Here is a 21,671-nt window from a genome sequence, read left to right as displayed (position 1 = left end):
TTGCGTCAGTTTGCTGCCTCCTTTTTCTTTAGTCTGTAATTGGCAGTGAGCTTCGTGACCTTGATGATTGGAGACCATGTCCTCTTTCCTAGTACCTTTCCACAAAAGAGATCAAAGCAAGTGTGTGCTCACAGTTTGTGGTAGGAGGCAGCGATGTGGGTCTTGTGACTTGTTAAAGCACCTGCATGGTTTCTTTTGCCTCCAGGGTAGTGAGCATTCTGTAGAGAGATTTTGAGACTATGGTTCTTTTCAGTTTCATACCAATTAGGAGGTTTTCTTGACAGTTACTTCTGTTGTATTTATTCATTACCTAGACTGTATCTATTTTGATTTCTTCTATAAAGTCACTAATTTTATTTCTGCTGTAAAGAAAAGTTTTTCTGAGTCTGAGAGTTGGCTCAGTGCTTAAAAGCACTTGTTCTTTCAGAGGACCCAAGTTGAATTTTCAGCACCCACGTGGCAGTTCACAGGTGTCTCTAACTCCAGTCCCAGAGGGACCAACATCCTTCTCTGGCCTTCTTGGCACCAGGCACACACGTGGTGCAGGCAAAGACTGACAGACAGTAATTTTCAAGTTTTTATAAGCTTGGGATGGTGACTTCCACACCTGTGACTCCAGCACTTGGGAGGCAGAGGCAGGAGAATTGCTGGGCATTTGGGGAGATTAGTCTGTATAACAAGTACGGTGCCAGATAGTTTTAAACATTGAGACTTTTCTCCAAAAAAGAAAAAATTGTTTTTCTCTTTTCTATTTAAAAAAAAAAAGAAATTCAACTATTTGTGTGACTAGGGTCTCTGCTATTCTGTTCCTCAAGTCTCTGCTCGTGTGACATGGCATTTTTGTGGTTAATTTCTGCATCCACAGTATATTACAAACTCCACTAACTGTGTGCCCTTTCGATGTCTGTTTACGTTTTAAATTATTCTTTGCATTTTTAGGTATGAGGATGCGTGGGCTGCACTTCACAGAAGAGCCAAGGAGTGTGCAGACGCTGGCGAGGTAGAGTGTGCTGACCTTACTCTTTGGTAGAGTCCCTCTTTGCAGCCCTAAATGCCAGGTCCAGCCAGAGTAAAAGGGTTGCTTGGTTTCTCTGATTTGCAATATTGAAAGAAGAAGCTGGACCCACCTCCAGTACTGAGCTCGGGCGGGGTCCTATGTACAAGTGAAGAATCATTACCCATCATGTAGTGTAAATGTGGGTGTGCAGAGGCTGACAGGAGAGCGGTGAACGAGTTTTCAGTTACAAAACCCATGTTTGTGCATGTGTGTATTGTGAGCTCTTTGCACTAAGCCTGTAAAATTTCAGGGAATGGCAAAAATGAGGAAATGAAGTCAGCGTGGTTATTAACAAAGCAGGAGGTTAGAGCCAGAAGCTGGGGGCTTTGTCCATGGTGCACTGACTCTGAGATGCTTACATGTGCCCTTTGACCTTTGAAGTGGCCTATATTTCCTGGTGAATGGTTAAAGTGGGTGAGGAAGGAATAGGGAAACCTGATAGTCCTCAGAACAGTTGGTAAAACTGGTTTCCTTCCTGCATTTGCTACTGTGTTTTATCTTCATAGTGCAGGGTTCTGAGTGTGTTTCCTGTACACACACAGAACCCCTGCATTAAGAAATGAACATCAGATGTATCTTTTTTTTTTTTTAATGGTTTTTCGAGACAGGATTTCTCTGTATAGCCATGGCTGCCCTGGAACTCACTTTGTAGACCAGGCCGAACTCAGAATACTCAAGAAATCCCTCATGGATTGGAGTTTACTCCAAGGTCCTTAAGATTTTCACAGATTAATTAGACTCTCCTTACAAAACCCAATCTATTCAAAGTCGGAGTCACCAGAAGCAAAGATGACCCCTGAGGCTGTCCTGAAACATAAACTTCAAGAGTGAAAACTTAAGTCAGGTGTGAAGATGAACACTTGCAATCCCAGCATTTGACAGGCTGAAGCAGGAGGATTGCTCTCATCTTGAGCTCAGTCTTGGCTACAAAGAGAGTTCCAGGTTCTCCTGGTCTATACAGAATTATTATCTCAGAAACATAAAAACAAACCAAACAAAAACCCTCTCAGTAATGTGACCTTGAAGCTTACAAATGGGTAAATGAGTGTCTTTTTCAGTATTGCTTAAACTTGTGTTCATGTCAGGTCTGTCCCTGATAAAATAATAGCTTTTTATCAGACAGCACCAATCTCAGGCAAGGAGATGGGCTGTTCAGTGTTGTCAAGAAATTACTCTACAATTATTTCTACAGTATATTCTTTAAAAGATTATTATTCGTTTATGTGTGTGGGTGTTTTGCCTGCTTGTATGTGTGTGCACTCCATATGTGTCTAGTGCTATGGAGGCCAGAAGAGGGCATTGGTTTCCCTGAAACTGGAGTTCATTTGTGAGCTACCATGTGGGTGCTGGGAATCAAACCAGGCTCTGTAGACTATCAGCCAGTGCTCTTAACTGCTGAGCCACCTTTCTAGTTCCCAGAGCATATTCTTATATACTTGTAGGGTTCAGAGCAGTGTCTATGAAAGCACACAGCTATGGTCGGTGGTAATTGGATTGTTTATAAGCTTTGTCTAAGCAGTTGTGGTTTCCCCCTCCCTCCTCCACAGTCTACAGACAAATAGTTAAAAGTTACTTAAGGATTAGGCATCCATGGTAGTTTTCCGAAGCTAGACTTCTAGTGTTTTCCTTTTAATTCCTATTATTGCGAAACAGTTTCTAGTCTTTAGATTGAACTCTTAAGAGTAATGGTTTTATTTAGCAGTTTGATTTGTTAAGTGAGCTGAGTGAGACTTCACTTCTCTGCTCAGGGTGCATTTCCTGTGACAGGAGGGGAGGTTACAATTTCTGATTATCATCTTTGGTGCACTAATTTGTTTTGGTCTTACACAAACAGCCTGGTCTCTGTCTTTTTTTTAATCCATAAAATGTGTCAGACACCACTTAACTTTGCTTAACAAGCAAGCTTGTTCAGATAGACTGAATGAACTGTAGAGTTTTATGCTATGTTAATTAGTTTCATTGCTCTGACAAAATACTTGAGCTAATCAGCTTATTAAGGAGAAAGGGTTTGCTTGGCTATCATTTTGCTTTATGACTGGTCCTTTTGCTGTTGGTTAGACAGTGTGCCATGTTGGGAGCATTTGGTGGAAGAACTATGTTCATCTCACTGTAACCCAGGAGTCTGTCACCCAGAGGAGGAGCCTGGAATCCCCATCCTTTCAAAGACATGCCCGTGGTGGTTTAGCTTTCTCACGCTTAGCCTCACCTATGAAATGTTCCACTGTCTCCCAGCTACTCTGCATACACTGTTAGCTTGCAAGCCTTTGAGGAACATAGAAGATGTAGTTTTTGTAAGATAATATATCTAAATTGCTTAACCCAGAGTCGGGCTTGTAGCAGATGCTTAGTGTGTTGTACCATTGTATAATCATCTGTGATGGTTTGACAGTTGTTCACCCTCACATTTTCTTAAATTAAAATACTTTAGTGTACTCTGCTATATTCTTTCTACCTAAAAACTTTATGTCCTATATAAAGAATGTAATTTTTAGTTTTGTGTAAAGTTAGAATTAATAAACCATTTTTAAGCCTTAATATTTAAATATGCTGTGCTTTGATTTTTGGTAAGAAGTAGTTTTTGTCTAAACCTTAGTTATTTTAGACTTTTCAAGTTATCTAATGAACCATGGTATGATCTATAATGCCTTAAAAAAGATTATGCTGTGTACCAGACAAAATATTTTAACTTCTTCTCAAGTTAGCAAGTAATTACCAGTAAATCACTTTTTTATTTGTTTCTGTGTATTTGCTTTTTGTTACTTTTTTGTTGTTGTTTGCTTTTTGTCTTATTTTTCCTAGGTATGAATTTTCCAATGAATAGTTTCCTTAATAGTAGAACATACGTAGAAGATGTCAGCTTATTTCTGACCTTGGAGTCTTTGGGTTAGATGTCTGATACAAGAGCAGTTTGAGGTCTGCTGTACAAATACTGAGTTCCTTCCTCTTCTAAGAAAAACCAGCAACACAAGTGGCACTGTCTTCAGTGTCACTGCCATCTGTAGACCATGGAGGGTTGCTAAAGACAAACTGGCCGGGCCTCGGCTCGTTGACTGACTGTGTGCTTGAGATGTGGTTTTCCTGAGCCCCGCTGGTCTGTGTTGCAGCTGGTGGACAGCGAGGTGGTCATGCTGTCTGCCCACTGGGAGAAGAAGAGGACCAGCCTGAACGAGCTGCAGGGGCAGCTGCAGCAGCTGCCCGCTCTCCTGCAGGACTTGGAGTCTCTGATGGCAAGCCTGGGTAAGTGTGGCCTGTGTGTGAGAGCAGTTTCAAAGCCCTCCAAGAATTCATCAATTCTCAGCTATTGCTTTGAAAATAATAGTGCATTCTTATTGTTATATAGAAATGTATTCATTTCTAAAATTTACCACTAATGCTTTCTGCCTACAGTAAGCTAAGGAAATAATTTTAGTTTTGTTGCTTTGTGTGTGTTACCTATTTGCCTATGTCTGCCCAAATGTTTGTATGCATACAGGTGCTTCTGCATATGGAGGGGAGTCAAGTGGGGTGGGGGTGGGGGTGTTGTTCCTCCAGAGCTCTTGGGATGTTTCATTATGACTTTGAAACAGTATCTCTCATTTTGCCATGATACTCACTGGTGAGGCCAGCCAATGGGCCCCAGGGATCTGCCTGTTTCTGGCTCCTTAGTGCCATGATTAGAAGCAAGATATTTTGCTTGGCACTTTATGTATGTACTGGGGATCCAACTCAGGCCGATCTTCTTGCTTAAGCTACAAGCATTTTGCTGGCTGAATCAGCTTGCCAGCCTTTGTTGATCTTTTTTTAAAATAACTCAAGACTGTCATTAGGTCTTTTGTTTAAAAGTGTAAGTTGAATGAATGAATGAATGAATGAATGAATGAATGAATGAATGAATGAATGAATTGGACTTACAGTAACTATCCTGGCCAGAGGATGTCCTCCAAACATTGCTTTTAGAATTTAGGCTTTCAGAAATTCATGTCTTACAGTATGTTTTTACCCTTCAGGCGATAGACATGAGGTCAGATGAGTTCTGCTGCATTTGAAGTTTGTGGAAGTTTGTTTTCTTCATTTTTCATTTGGATGGGTTTATATTCAGAGAATTATCTGTTGTGTTTGATGCATGTACACATGAAGGTAATATTGTGGGTCACTGCTCTCAAAGGACAAAATTAGAACAACGTAAAGATCACAAAATGGCTTTACTTTTTAAATTCTAAATTGTAATTTATTTTAATTCTAAAATAGAACACTATTAGTTTACTAGTGCTTTTACAGACAAAAAAGAAAGTAAGGAAATACAAACAAAAATTAAAATGTATTAGTCATTTCAAAATTATTTTGCCAGGCAGGGACAGGGAGGCAGGTCCTTGAATTGCCTTACTAGGTCTAGCAAACAAAGCGATAGGTTTCATTATGTTATTTCCATATCTCGTACTATGCTTATATCTATCCTTACGACTGTCGTTCTGTCCTTCCTTCTTTCTCTGGAGAGAGAGACAGGAAAGTGTAGCATATTTCCTTTCACAAGGGACATGTGTGTGTGTGTGACACAAAGGTGGAAGGGACCGTTGGGTGTGGGTAAGCTTAAGGCTGAGGGGCTGTCACCATGCTAAGAGCCAGGCTACCACTCAGTTTCACTTCAGTGCGGTGGGATGTCAGCTCGAGTGACTGGTGAAGATGCCTAGTCCAAGATGGTGGCTCCCTTTAACTTTTATTCAACACTCTTTTCTCCCTTAGCTTAAGTTTGGATGGATGCGGGGAATGGGAACTGCATGCACAGAAGATAACTCTTCATGCAGTCCCGTGGGGAGCAGAGCACCTTTCCTTCTCACCTTTCACTGTCCCCTCCTCTACAGCAGTCACCAGTGGGTCTGCAGAGAGTGATCAGCAAATCATAGAGCAGTGTTCTGTGTCCAAATAGACAGAGCTCTCTTGGACACTGTCCCTGTGACTACTGCCCGGCTGGTAGCAGCTACACGACGGAGAGCTTTGTTGGGCACTTCACAGAGACCATTTTAGTTCTTACAAGAACCTCACAAATGAGCCTTTACCATCCCTGCTCTCTACTACAGAAAGAAAGGCTGGGACTGGGTTAGGGCCTCACAGTGAGTGAGACATTAACAACACAGCTGTGCTCTGGGTGATGAGGCAGTAGGAAGGCAGCCTTCAGAAACTGTGGTCTTCATGTCCTAGGCTCTTACAGAGACCTGCTGGGCCTGAGAGTTGTTTCTGAAAGCATGACCTAGAAAGGGGACCGTGTGTCTGAGGAGAAATGTAGAACATCTGTCTCTCTGGCCCTCCTGCATTGTTCCCTTTCTGTTGGTTTTCTCCCTGTCGTTAGCAATCCTTCTAACTGGTAGACATTGCCGTTCTTAGCCACGTCCTTTCAGCTCACCTGCTCGAGCCTTTCCCAGTCACTTGATCATCGTTGTTTTATACTGACTGTCCCCTTCTTCCCACAAAGGAGAATATTTTCTCTTTGTAGTTGTTCCTTTGTTAATGCCACTTACTAGTTGTATACATTATGTTACAAGTATTTTCATAGTTATTTTTATTTGGGAATTGCAGCCTAAGTCTTTCTTAAAATATACTGTGTTTCGAGGCTAGAGATATTGAATGACTGAGAGGACGAGGAAGGATCACCACTAGTTAGAGGCCAGCCTGGGCTACGCAGTGAATTCCAGGAAAGCCTTGGCTAAGAATAAGACCATGTCTTAACAAAACAAAGCCATACCAAAAAATAGTGAATGACCATGTGAGATAGCATCTTGTCAACACAGAATATGCTCAAAGAAAGTTGTTTTGAAATTGTAACACTTTTATCTAAACAACTTAATTTCATAGAATCAGTACTGATACCATAATGGAAGCTTTATAAAACCTGGTTTTATGGGTTAGCTTTTTAAAAATGTCTTTGTCATTGATGTACTTTAGGAACTAATATTCAGTGAGCTCGGGCATCATTCTTAGGTTCTGGAAGTGTTTAGTGTTTCAAATGATAATTCATACATTATTGAGTTTCCTTTTTGATAGCTTCAAAATATTAAGTGCCCTGTCATAACCTAAAAATTTGGGCATCATCTCACAAGGCTTAACTAGTTAAACAATACCAAAATTTAAATGCAACTTAGAAGAAAATAGTAACTGACCTTAACTGTGATTTTTTTTAAAGTGTGTGTGTGTGTGTGTGTGTGTGTGTGCGCACGCGCACATCCCCATTTGCCCTCCCGTGACTACATTCATGAGTTTGAGTGTGGGCATACATGCTGTGGTGTGCATGTGGAGGTCAGAGGGCAACCTTGAGTGTCTCTTCCCACTTTCCTTCTGTCTGTGTTGGCCTAGCTGGCCTGTGAGCCTCCGGTGATTCACTAGTCTCTACTGCCCATTTCCCTGTGGTAGTGTTGGGGTTACAGATGGGGACTGCAGTGTTTGGCTTCTAAAATGGGTTCTGGAGATCTGAGCCTAGGTTCTGAACGGAGAGCTCTAGCCAATGGCTATCTTATTATCCCAACTTTGACTTTTGTTTTCCTGGCTCTGTGGGATGTAATACATTATCCACTCGTTCTCTCCATTTTCCAGGCATCGTACATCTTTTGGTCTTGGCATTGTTTTCTGGATGATCTGCCTTATAAGAGTAAGGGATCTATATTATGTCATGATGCTTTCAGCTGTGCTAGCCTGTGGCTTAATAAATAGGAGTCTTGGAAACCTAGCCCCTCAGGAATTGTTAAGTAGCAAAGGCTAATCCATTCTTATTGATTTTTTTTTTTTTTTTTTTTGGATGTGGTCCATCTAGCTTACAAATGCTTGTTTAATTGATAGCTACTGGTAAGACTGCGATTTAGGAAATAAAGATAAAGGTATGCTGGAAAGTGAGAAACTGGATGTGAACTCTGATCTCTGAGACAGTGTTCCTTGCTTCGTTCTCTGCTACAAATGAAGATCAGGATAAACTGGCCCTCCATGCCTGCAGTAGGTTCTGCATCCATAGATTCAGCCAACTGGACACAGAAAATATTTATTTAAAATTGCTTATATTGAACACATATACAATTTTTTCCCCAATCATGTCATTTCCTAAATAATGCACTACAGGCATTCACATAATATCTTCTACATTGTATTTGGTATTTTAAATCATCTGTGGGAACCAGTCCCCCAGGGACCTGCTTGTGAGGGTAGTTGGAGGATTAACTGAGATGACAATGTCAACTCACTTAGCACAGTGCCTACTATGTCTCTCCTGTGTACTGTGGCCCTGCGTACTGTGCTCTAGAGCAAGCCTGAGTGTCTGCCATGAGGGGACTGACAATCTACTAGAAGTTTGTCTAACTTGGCAAATTTACAAAATCTTTCTTTCTTTCTTTCTTTTTGTAACAAAAGATGGATACTATGTAGTTTAGATTGGGAGACAAAACCATGATATTAAGTGTTGGAAGATGAGGGCTGGGATGTAGTTCAGTTTGTAAAGCTTTTACCTAGAATGCAGGAAGCCCCGGGTTTCAACCGCTGTCTAGCATAAATCAGCAGCCAGCGTCGATGCACAGCGCAATCCCAGCACTTGGGAGGGAGAGGCAGGGGAATCTGAAGTTCACAGCCGTCCTCTGCTACCTGTGTTACATGAGACTCATCTTTTAAAAGATCCATCCAAATGTGACAGGATAAACAGCGTAGTAGTTTGTGCATCGAGAAATGCTTTTAAGGATAAAACAGAGTTCGTATTAGATGAAATAGTCACTATGTACTCTAATCAAAGACTAGGACATATGAGTCCAGAAAGCACTGTATTGTTATTGCTAGGCATGGTGCTTCATGCATATATTTAGGAAGCTAAATATATTCATTCCAGTATTTAGGAAGCTGAGGTAGGAGGAGGGCCTTGAGTTGCAAGCACCTGGGCCAAAGGGTGAATTTGAGTTTCAGTTCAGTGTGATCTGGTGAAGTAGGAAAAAAAAATAAAAAACCCTTCACTTATTGAGTTCTCTTGAATTTCCACTAGAGGGCAGTCTAATCATGTTCCTTTAGCAAATTTAAACTGTCAAGGCCTTGTCTTTCTGTTTTTTCTATTACTTAATTTTGTGTGATCTGCTTGAAGATTGTTCCTTTGTCTACAATAGAACAGTCCACTAATTCTAAGATAGGTAGCAGCCATATATTGAGTTTCTGTGTTGCTTTTGATGGGTCTTCTATCACTGTGTGGCTTTCTCTATATAGACTGTGAGAGCATCTAGTAGGAACTTTAATGGCTGTGTTTCACAAACCAGATCAGCTTGCCCAAGTTCCTTCCAGGGTTAGTCCCATCACAGGGTACAGCAACTCTCTCGGCACCTTTTTAGTCTACTATGAGAATCTCATTTGTTCTCTAATGGCTTTTGCAAGTTAATGCACCTTTTAAAGATTCCTTATTAGCATATCATCATTACTGTATTGCCTCAGTACATAAAAGTGGGGCGCAAGCATTTGAAGAGTTTTCCATTTTTTAGCTCCTGGCCCCTATGACCTATGAGTATGCAGACAAAGAAGACACCTTTGTTCTGTGAGGCTAATTATTTTGATTAGAAAGAAGCTCATTAAATGTGAAATAATCTTAGTATGCTACTTCAATCTTCACATCTCAGGCTGTACTACGTACGGATCATATCTACTTGAAACAAATGGCACAAAGGAAAATTGCAGGCTGAATTGTTCCCCTCTGGGGTGGTCTTCTCACCAAGATCTGTGGAGCTCTTTCTTGCACAGCTGTCAGGCATTCCCAAGTGGCTCTCACAGTGAAATTCCCTGTTGTCTCCACCAGTCACTTAAAGAGACATGCTGTTAGAGTGAGCAGGATGCTGAGAGAATGCTGAGGCTTGACTTCCTTGTCTGTGGAGCCTTGCTAGTGTGTGTGTGTATTCTAAGTTGTACATTTACTCATTTGTGTAGCTGGTATTGTAGCAGGTGAGTAGGTTGTATTAGGGTAGTTAAATTTCTGCAAATTTAAAATAAATATTTGGAATACATATCATGTATCTATTCATGATAATTTAATTAAAAAGGTATAAATGTAACATTTTTTCCTATACTTTACTGACTTGGTTTGGTGTGAGTTGGAATGCAGAGTTGGTGCAGTGGCAGCTGTTTGTCCTCCTGGCAGGTGAGAGGCAGAGGAAGACCATCCTTGACCATGAGTACAGAGCCAGCTGGGCAGCCTGGAACCCTGTCTCACTAAACAAAAGGAAGACTTGACATGGAACAATTCCCACTGCCTTTTCTGCTCCAATTTAGGATCAGGTGGTAAAGTTTGATGCGACTAGGAAGGTAGCATCACGTGACTTAATGTTTCCTAAGTCCTCTGTTTTAAGTTAGTCTTTTACAAAGTTTGACATAAGTTCTTAATTTAGATTAATATGAATCATAGAATAATAAAATCGCCAGAATTTTGTTGAATTCCCCAGGCTACCCAGATTAAGTGTTAGGCAATACAAAGACACAGGATGCAGTATTTAGACCTTAGCTGACTCCTGGGGGGGATGAAGGAACAAGTAGCCACAGAGTGTCAGTGAGGTGAGTCTTCATGAAGTCTAGAAGCATGGATAAAAATACAGCCAATGTCTGGGCCAGGGCTAGCATGGAGCCTAGTGTGACACTGGGGATAAGGAGGGAAGGAGGGAGTGGGGAGGAAGGTAGGGAGGGAGGAGGGAGGAGGAGAAAGGGGCAATCAGAGCAGCCCCATCCCAGCCACAGCCGGAATGGAGGCAGGGCACACAGGGTTCTTGTTGAAATGGTCAGTTTGGTTATAAAGTAGAATGTCAGCTGGATGGTGTGGTAAGATTGTAACAGTAGACTGTGGCCAAAGGTTGTAACCCTGTAAGCCAAGTTAAGAAGCCTAATTCCAGTGTGAGAGGAGTCAGGAAGCTTGAAGCTTTTCAAAGGGGAAGACACAAGTGAGGATCTGGTGGTAGGAACAGAGTGACCCAGAGTGACCCACCCAGACAGCTTTAGTCTATGTTTCTTGTTTTGCAGTTTGTTGGTCTATTCAGGAGGATATTCTTTCAATTTTTACATGTGTGGGCATCTGCCTGTTGTATATCATGCACCACATGTGTGCCTAGTGCCCATGGAGGCCAGAAGGAGTCAGATCCTCTGGAATTGGAGTTACTGACAGTTGTGAGCCACCATGTGGTGCTGGGAACCAGACTTGGTAGAAAGAACAGGAAGATGCAGAAAGGAACATCCAGGCGATGTCCTCTTCTCACGAGCTGGGTTTACCTGGTCCGTGTCACTAACTAAAGAATACAAGCACAATTTGAACCTAGAAAAGAATTCTACCCACATTAATTGGCTTGCCTAAGGATCAACGCATTAGATATCTGGCTATTTAGCCTATAGTCAGCCAGCAGCACTATAATGTAAACTTGGAGATTGCCATATATAGGAGACACAATTGAAAACAAATTTCCAATATAGAGTAACTTTTGACTCTAATTTTTAACTATTTAAAATTTATTTCCCCTCATTATATAGGATCCTAAGTCTAAAAACAGCCTGAGGTATAGTTTGTAGCTATGTGAGTTTACTAGAGAAAAAGGGAATGCTACTGATATTTTGATTAATTTATCTATAACATTCTTATCCAGAGCTCTTACGTATTACATCATGAACATTACTGGTCAGCAGAATTCTCTTTTGGTCAGATTTTGAGATAGTTTCTGTAACATAGTGCTGTTCTTCTCGAAACCCCAAGCCGCCGCCCACCGCCACCGCCTCCTCCGCCTCCTCCTCTTCCGCCTCCTCCGCCTCCTCCTCCTCCACTTCCTCCTCCTCTTCCTCCTCTTCCTCTACTTCCCAAGGGCTGGGATTACAGGCATTTTAATGAGCCTGGCAGCTTTTTTGGTGTCTTGTTTTTGTTTTTTAAGACAAAGCCTCACTATGTAGCTCTGGCTATCCTAGAATTCACTATGTGACACAGCTGGACTCAAACTCACAGAGTTCTGCCTGCCTGTGCATCACAAGTGCTTGGGATTAAAGGCACATGTCACTATACCCCGCTGTGTGTGTGTCCGCACATGTGCATATGCATGTGCATTTGTGGTTGTGGTTAAGATGGGGTCTTGCTCAGACTTGTCTTTTTTTTTTTTTTTTTTTTTTTGGGTTTTCTCTGTATAACCCTGGCTGTCCTGGAACTCACTCTGTAGACCAGGCTGGCCTTGAACTCAGAAATCCGCCTGCCTCTGCCTCCCAAGTGCTGGGATTAAAGGCGTGCGCCACCACCGCCCGGCTTAGACTTGCCTTGATTTTACCATGTTGCCTATACTGGCCTCAAACTCTGAATAATTTTCCTGCATGAGGCTCTCTAGTGCTGGGATAACAGGTATGTATCATCATGCCCAGGTAACAAAGCTTTAAATGACAGTTTATAAAACTTAGGTAATTGTTATAGAAATTTCCTCTACATTTTAATATTTAATTGCTACCAAGTACTAAGTTTAAGGACTCGTGTTTCTATATGTCATCCTTTATGTCACTTTGACCATGTGTGTGTTTAGTCCTCAAAGCACAGTTTGTCACACTGAAGCTAACAGACGACAGCAGAGTTGTGTTTCTAAGCCTGCATTTCAGCCGCCTGCTCTGGACCTGTGCATGACAACAGTCACTTAGAGTTAACTGGGTCTTTTGTTAAGTGAGTTTAGTTCTTATTACCAGTCATGATGAAATCTCTTAAACATCCTGGCTCTGCCACTCTGTATGCTTTATCGTCCTCTCAAACTAGTTACAAAGATTGAGGTACATATTGCTTCTTTGATACTTGTTGTACCAGCTCCCAGGCTGAGTCTCCCAGTCTTGTTTTTCTGTTTGATAAAAACTATCGAGAGAAGTGCTTCCCTCCCCTAGTAGAGGTAGCTAGCATACCAGCATGCTGTGAACGGCCTCATCTAACAGACTCGCAGATGGGCTTGTTGTCCCAGTCCCTGGTACTCTCACGCCTCCGCGTTGACATCCTTCTCCTTGAAGCCAGTTGTGAACTAGCCCATGGCTTTAGGTTGTGAGGTGGAGCTTCCACTAATGGGATGAGAGAGTCATCACCAGTGGTAGAGTAAAACTTACGTGTTCTTTCTTATCCTCATGTGACTTGCTAGCCTGCTTACAGAAAGAACTTGCTTTGCCAGGTTACTTCCACTTGTTGATCTGTTTCTTTGTGAAACACCTGGAATAATACTTTTACAGCAGTAGTGGAAGTTTCGATTAACACAGCATTTTGCCCCTTTCCTTCTTATACCATTTGTAACCTTAGAAAATCATAGCTACAATTGTTCACTGATTGGAGTTTAGATCTTTCAAGCTTATATTTAATGGCTCTATATTGCTCTTGCTAGAGTCAACCCATTGTGAACGGTGGCATTATCAACCTTTCTCAATGGTTCTTGTGGTCTCCAGGGATACCGCAGCCTGAGGAGAGGCTGAGCAGAGCCGCTCACTGTCACATCTGCTCACTTCCCATTAATGCCTTCGGCCTGCCAAATCGAAAGGATATTTTTTATAGATGTTTAGAAGAGACAAAATTTAGGATATTAGAAAATGTGATCTCTTCTGGTTTAGTAGATTCTTGGCTTAAACAAAGGTAATTGAAAACAGGCAAACATTTAACCAAAAATCTTAACCTAAAATTGCAAATTGCAGTTTGAAGAGTGTACCTGTCCCCTCGATGCTCTGAAAGGCGGTGTAGAAAGTCTGACCATCTAGCAGCTTGTGAGGGGACGCGCTGTGCTTAGTGAGTCTGAGCCATCAGCTTGTACAGGTAGCTCTGCTCTTCTTCTGAAGTGTCTTCAGTGTCCCTCAGGGAAGGGTCAGGTCAAAGTGTGAGAAGTGCCCCACAGGCTCATGGGTTTGAGCATTCGGGTTCTGGTTGGTGGCACTGTTTTGGGAAGTTCTGGAACCTTTGGGACATGGCACATAGGCGGTGACCTATTCCACTGGGCATGGGCCTTTAAGGGTTACTTCCTAGCAAAACACTCTTCTTTCTGATCTACTGACGTGTGACACACCACAAACTACCACCTTTACATGGGTGGCGCTGGCCCAGACTCTTAAATAGGGAGCCAGAGTAAGCCTCGCCTACCTTATCTTGTGTCTGTGAGGTTTTTGTCATGGTTGTCTATTAGTTTCTTTGACTGTAAACCTCCATCTTAGAGGGAAGCTGGTTAGGACATGGCTTATATTAAAGTCCTGCAGGGAAACTCCTTTAAGCTCAGGAAGTAAAATCTCAAAGGCTTTGGGAAGTCCCTAAAACTGACCCTCCCCAAGTGTGCACAAATAGTGTACTGGCTGGTTTGTGTGTCAACTTGACCCAGCTGGAGTTATCACAGAGAAAGGCACCTCCCTTGAGGAAATGCCTCTATGAGATCCAGCTGTAAGGCATTTTCTCAATTAGTGATCAAGGGAGGAAGGCCCAGCCCATTGTGGGTGGTACCATCCCTGGGCTGGTCGTCCTGTGTTCTATAAGAGAGCAAGCTGAAAAAGCCAGGGAAGCAAGCCAGTAAGTAACATCCCTCCATGGCCTCTGCATCAGCTCCTGCCTCCAGGTTCCTGCCCTGTGTGAGTTCCTGTCTGGACTTCCTTTGGTGATGAACAGCAATGTGGAAGTGTAAACTGAATAAACCCTTTCCTCCCCAACTTGCTTCTTGGTCATGATGTTTGTGCAGGAATAGAAATGCTGACTAAGAAAAACAGTAAGGCCCAAGGAGTGACACTCCAAGACCAGCCACACTGCTCCAAAAAGGTGCTCTGTAACCAGTTGCTGCCTTCAAACTGCACTGTGCTCCAGAGTCCAGACTTGAACCAGGACCTGTGACCCATGCTAAGGGAACTTTGGTGATGCAGCTGTCTTTGAGACAGTAACCCTCACCCATACTCCTATTGGTAACCCCAGGAAAACTACTGCTTTCCCCAGCGGGACTGTGGTAGTATCCTTACTTTAGCCTGTCATTCGTTTCTTGTCTGGGTGTCGTTGTGACACAGCAGCATTGAAAAGAGCAACTGAAAGTCATGTAAAATGAGTAACCCTGTTGACCTGTAACACTCAGAATGTAACAACATCAGTCAATCTGATGAGTCAGTGTCGATAACATTTTCATGTTTTCCTCACAAACTCACAGTTCTATAAACTATACTTGAGGCTGTACTCTTAGACTTAATAACTCTTGAATATGGGATTGCTTATCTTGCCCACAGAGCTTTCCTTTCTACTCACCCGCACCTGTGTAAGGTGCTGCTCCCTGAATCTCCCCGTGCCTCTGCCTCTCAGGTCACCGCCTCCTCCTGCTGGCATCTCTTCAAGCACAGGGCCTGTCTTTCATACTGTGTCCTTGTGACTTGCATATGCTAGTAAATGTTAGGAGTCTGAGTTCTAAACATCTGTCTGTTGTCAGAGAAAATAAGCAGTCTTCTTGCTTATAGCTAGGAAGTGAGTTACAGCTGGCCTGTCGTGTGAGTGACTCAGTCTTGGGGTCACAGCCCCATTTCTCTGCCTTGGGGCAGGACTTCACATTAGTATCTCACAACTTTGGTCTTGAATAGTTTTATTAAAGGGACATTAATATTTTTATTTTTACTGTATATAAACATACACTATCTATTTATACATACATGTATACTTATACATGTACACACATATATCTGTGTGGTTTTCCTGCATGGGTGCCTGTGTCCTGTGGGTTGAGAACTGAAGGAGGCCAGAAGAGGGGGCTGGATCCCTTGGGACCAGTGCTACATACCATTGTGAGCTGCCGTGTGGTCACTGGGAATTGAACCCAGGACCTCTGGACTAGCAACCAGTGCTCTGTATATCTGAGCCATCTCTCTAGTCCTGGTCTTCAATATTTTGAGTGAAGGATTTAGATAGATGCTCTCCATGTTCCAATAATGTACAGAGTTTTGTGATCTTGAGACAGACTAGTGAAAGACTGGTTAACTGGCAAGACCTGAGTGTCTGTTGTTTGCATACACTCCCCCCCCCCAACCCCCTATACTTGCATCATTGACTGACTCAGTAAGAAACAGCTTACTGAGCATTTATGGTATTTTCAGGCAGAGATTTATATCTGTGATGTATCAGAGGGCAAACATGCTAAAACGACTTGGAGTTATAAATACTAAATTACAGTGGCATGATCTGTGCTAGGTATATCTGCTATCTTGTCATTATATAATATAAAAACTTGTTCATTCACTGGGTATAGTAGCACACACCTTTAAAACTCAGGAGGCAGAGGTAGGCCTCGTCTACATAGTAAGTTCCAGGATAGATAGAGCAATTCAGTGAGATGCTGTTTCAAACAAACAAACAGACTGGTTTGTTGTGGTATATGGCGGTATTGGAGTTAACATCAGATTAATCAGGATATTCCATTCATCATTCTAGTAATAAAGTATGTAAGGTACTTTGAACATGTATGTCTTGAAAGTGTTTGAAATATACTTCTTAATTAAAGTGTGCTTTAATGTTGGCCAGTGTGTTTACTTTTGCCTAAATAAAGTTTAATAAGTAACAAAATACAAAGCAATCACAATAGTTTAAAGTTTTTTTTAAGGGGGGGGGTGTTTATTTTATTTTTAATCATGTTTGTGTGTGGTATGTGTACATGTTAGTTAGTGTAGGTGCCCCTGTGGAGCACAGAAGGGGACATTGGAGTCACAGACAGTTGCAAGCCACCTAATGTGGATTCTGGGTCCTCTGAAAGAACTGCATGTGCTCTTAACTGCAACAACAATTTAAAAACTTGTCTTCTTGGCCAGTGATTTGGACTTGACAGTTATTTCTCGTTTTTGTGTTTACTTTCAGCTCATTTAGAGACAAGTTTTGAAGAGGTAGAGAACCATTTGCTGCACCTGGAGGACTTGTGTGGGCAGTGTGAGTTAGAAAGACACAAGCAGGCCCAGGCCCAACACCTGGAGAGCTACAAGAAAAGTAAGAGGTGAGTTTAAGACTTGGGCTGCAACATGGTAACCTCAAAGTGTTCCACATTGATTATGTGCTATTCTTTATTTAAAAAGTATTACATTTGTTTGTTTAGTTTGAGTGAGTGTGTGTGTGTGTTTGTGAGACAGAGAGAGAGAGAGAAAGAGAGAGAGAGACAGACAGACAGACAGAGAGAGAGTCAGTGCTAGGACAATTTGTGAGAGATGTTTCTCTGCTATCATAAAGCTCCTCTGGTTATCAGGCAAATGCTTTTACCCACCAAGCCCTCTTCCTTCCCATGCTATTCTTCATCTGCTTTGATTGGTAAAGATAGAGCTCCCAGCCTGTACTGTTCATTTACAGTGTTGCCGGCTAGTGCTGAGCTGTCAGAAGCCTGGGCAGCTTGGAGAGGGGTTCTGAGAAAGGGGTGTTTAGAGTGGCGAAAGAATGACTTGAAGTCAATCATGGGGTACAAGCTTCTAGTCTGGTGGCTCCCTAGACAGCTCTCTGTAGATAGCTCTTGGCTCTGTAGTCTGCTTGAGATAGCTCCTTGCTAGAGACAGTTTTCTTCTGTTAGAAAAAATTTAAACACTCTCTGGATAGCTCATGAGTTTTCTGACCAGAGTCAGAAAAACTGCTAGAAACAAGCTTGGATGTTTCCGAAATCCTGCTAGAAACAGTCTAACAGAGCTGCATTCACTCTCGAAGGAGCTCTCTCTGGGCAGCAGCTCTCAGAGACTACAGCCCAGGCTCTTATGGACGCATCAATTCAGTCTTTTACTCCAGGTTCACTAGCCCATGAATCAGCGTTTTATGACCTCAGCAGGTATCTGGCAAATGAACTCAGAGATCTGCTGCCTTTGTAAGCAAGCATCAGCAATAAATTTAGCTGGGTGAGATCCTGCCCTGCGATCACCACTCCCTAAATCTTTTTATCTCCTTCTTTCATATCTTTCTGACAAGCCGGCTCATAGAGCAGCTGCCTCTGTTCTTTTAGCCTGTCATATAACTCATATTCCATCCTTGTATTTTGCATAATTGAGAAATTACACATTCTTGAATGCATGCTTTCCCACAGCCTTAAGGGCTAGCTAGTCATAGCCTTTACCATTTTGCCAAGGACACTGGACACACCCTCACCTCCTGAACTTGTGCCGTCTCTGATTAACATGGAGTCATTCATCTCGGCAGAGAGGACATTCCCCTGAAGGAGGAACATAAAGTAAAATACACAAATAAGCCATATGCCTAGCAACTGTGAACACTTGTGAAGGTCCATGCCCTGCTGCAGGGGCGGGAAGTGTCACATTGTCCCTTGCTCATGCTTGTGCAGGACTCAGCTCAGGGTAAAGCATGAATGCTCCTGTCAGGAGGGAGAATGGGGCAGCGGGCAGAGCTCTTAGAGTTAATCCCGGCTGCCTTGCTCCAGTGGCAGGTGACTGAGCAGCTCTTTCTTTAGCTCTTATCCCTTTAGTAGGACACTCAGAGTGAAGGGAGCCTGAACCTGTCTCCTACTAAATGAAAATTAATCTCTTAGCCTCAATGCCACTGGTTTCTAGTGGGAATACACCAGTCTTAAGTACTGTAAGATTGGATGTTAAGAAAAGCATTTTGCATGGGGAGGTGATGGGTCATCATATTGTTGTTAAAGTTTTCTTGAATGTTGAGGGTGGCTTAAGTTCCCCATGTGTCTGTCTGGATGTGTCTCAAGTGTTGGTCAGCTCTAAGAATCACATGGGAGGGAGATTGGTATTGAGATTTTTTTTTTTTTTTTTGGTTTTTCGAGACAGGGTTTCTCTGTGTAGCCCTGGCTGTCCTGGAACTCACTCTGTAGTCCAGGCTGGCCTCGAACTCAGAAATCCGCCTGCCTCTGCCTCCTGAGTGCTGGGATTAAACGCCACCACGCCCGGCTGGTATTGAGATTCTTGAACTGTCCAGAGTTCATCACAGTGGTGTTGCTTACCGTCAGCTTCCCAGTTGGTGTGGATGTGCAAGCTTGAGGGACTGCTGAGCAGGGTGTGCAGCCTACACATGAAAAAGAGCTCCCGACAGCCACCTGTCATACCGGTCACCAAGGGTTGGGTACATGTGATTCCTCGTAGAAGTGGGTTTTACATATTTCATGTGGCCTTCCAAGGTTATCAGATTGTGTGTCGGGGGCAGCACTGAGAATCCTCTCACTCATCAGAAGGTCTTTGGCATGAGCAGGTAGCCATATGACCTAGGGGATTTAAGAAGTAGAGGGGCTAGTCTCCGACTTTACAGTTAGTAGTGGGTAAGTACTCTGTTGGGAAGAAGGTTCATTTGGTACAGCTAGTTTCAAAAAACATGGTAGAAAGCTTTGGGCCTTTGAAATTTTTACAGTTTGGATACTGGTTCTGTGACTTTAGAGAATGGTCTCTTTGTAATATGGGCTAGTAATGGTGTCTACAGCATTGTTTTATCATTGTGTTAGCAAAGTGCTTGAAATAGTGTGTGGTACCTGGTAAGCATCCTGATGGTGTTGGCCAGCACTGGCTTACAAGTGTGTAGGTTAATTCTACAGTCAACTTGGCACAAGCTCTGGTCATCTCAAAAGAGGTAAGAGGATGCCTCCACCAGAGTGGCCTGTGGACAAGTGATTAAGGAGTGATGGTTGGTGCCACCCCTGGGCATGGTGTATAAGAAAGTAGAATGAGCAAGGCATAGTGGACAAGCCAGTAAGCGGTGTTCTTCCATAACCTCTGCTTCAGTCCCTGCCCTGACTTCCCTCTGTAATGGACTGCAAGCCAAGAGAAAGTCTTTCCCCCCAAGTTGCTTTTGGTCATTGTGTTTTATCCCAGCAATAGAAACCCTAACTAAGACACAGTATAAGGTGTGCGGCTGAAATAGGTAACTGTTCCATGTTTTCATTTTCACTGCTTGGATACAAGAATTATATGAGCATTGTGACTTTTTTCTATCAGTACAGGGTGAACTATGATTGTTCAAAAACCAAGTTAACAAGTTAAGTGGTTAAACAGACAAGGCAGCCATCACTGGACCTGTAGAAGTTGACTCCTGCTCTTTTCTTAGTGCCCTGGATAACATTCACTTGATGCATTAGGATTTATGCCATGAAACGAAGGTGTGGAAAGTCTAAATGTACTGAGTAATTGTTGGTGTCTTTCTTGTTGAAATGGCAGAGCATGTCCCTTTTTAGAGATGGAACTTAGTCAGAACCCCCCAGCTCCCTTCTCCTTAGCTGATTCCTGACAGTGACCTTGGATATCAGCCATTTACTTCAGACTTGGCGCTCTTACACAGTTGTGCTTAGTCTAGAATGTTTTTAACTGCTATTACAAGGATTTATAAAAATAACATTGTTAATAAATGTAGATATAGATTTTTAATAATACTGATTATTCTATAATGTATAAGAAAGCTGGTGTATGCCTGACAACAGTGGCACACACCTTTAATCCCATAGTTCAGGAAGCGGAGGCAGGCAGATCTCTGTAAGTTTGAGGCTGGCCTGGTCTATGGAGCGCGTTCCAGCACAGCCATGGAGAAACCTTGTCTCAAAAAGAGGGGAGTTGGGGAGCGGAAGAGGGAGCAAAAGAGAGATGGTGTGTGTGATGATTGAAGACACAGTTTATAATCTACAACAGACATTTCATAAGCTCTGATAGGCTAAATTTTAAACGTCTTTTTCAAGGAAAGCATGACACTAGTGTGGTGTCAGGACAGTTCTAAGACTAAAAATTTGGGTGAGGCATTTAAAAGGTGAGAAATTTAAATTAACCAATACTTTGGTTAGACTTTTTAAAGACTTCATCTAAAAAAACCATATAGATAGATATTTGTTAATGCTCAAGATATCTGTGTACAGTATTGAGAAATGTCAAAGTATTTTATGCCACTCTAGTAAAGCACTTGATTTATTATTATTTAAAATGAGGTCATATCTTTATTCTGAAGTGGTAACTACTGATGTAATTCAGAAGTATAATCCAGACGCAGTTGGGCTAGGTGCCATGGTCTATAGTAGAACCCAGGAAGCAGAATTGAGAAGATTGGAAGCTCAAGGCCAACCTGGGCACAGGAATCCCTGTGTTAAAAAGATAAATACAATCTGAGTTACTGGGCATATCCTTAGATAACTGATCTTAATTTTCTTCTCCTCTTTTCCTGGTTTACTGCAAATAACTTATCATCAGCGTTCTTAGCTGTAGATAGAGGTGACGAGAATTTCTGGCAGGGTACTAAAGAAAAGAGACAATTTTGTGGTTTTGGTTTCCAAAAGGCCAAGTAAGAGCAAGCCTGTTTAACTCACAGCGTGGCTGGAGATTCTGAATTCTGCTTGTCTTGTTTCTTTAAATGTGACATGTAGAAACCCTGGGACAGTGTTTAATCTATTTAAAACTCAGCCGTTCTAAGCCTGCAGGTGAGTATCTCACGTTTAAGAAGCAAATCAACCTAATTACTAACATGACTGATTAGCAATGTGTTGTGTGTAAATAATTTGCTACAGCGAAGACAGAATTGAACAGTTTCATTCCAACAAATCTAGGTTATTTTTATTTTTGTACAATACACAAAAGTTATAAGGAAGTGGATGGCTATAGCTCAGAAGAGCAAGAAGGTGGACGAGGGAACCCCTGTGACAGAGGGGCATCCGTGTTCCCGAAGGTGCAGGGGCACAGCGATGAGCCACCCGCTACAGGGTAGCCTGACCTG

General features: G+C 42.4%; 1 protein-coding gene across 1 annotated transcript in view; it reads left to right on the top strand.

Annotated features, from left to right (window-relative positions):
- Nucleotides 1–21,671, top strand: part of Dtnbp1 (dystrobrevin binding protein 1) — an 80,018-nt gene that overhangs the window by 15,062 nt on the left and 43,285 nt on the right. Inside the window, exons 4-6 of the mRNA NM_025772.4 lie at nt 940–1,000; nt 4,162–4,294; nt 16,857–16,989. Of these exons, the coding sequence (NP_080048.2) occupies nt 940–1,000; nt 4,162–4,294; nt 16,857–16,989 (327 nt within the window). The remainder of the gene's footprint in view (nt 1–939; nt 1,001–4,161; nt 4,295–16,856; nt 16,990–21,671) is intronic.

Source organism: Mus musculus, chromosome 13 (assembly GCF_000001635.26).
Source record: "Mus musculus strain C57BL/6J chromosome 13, GRCm38.p6 C57BL/6J".
NCBI classification, from domain to species: Eukaryota; Metazoa; Chordata; class Mammalia; order Rodentia; family Muridae; genus Mus; species Mus musculus.
This window is presented reverse-complemented; position numbering and strand designations above follow the sequence as displayed.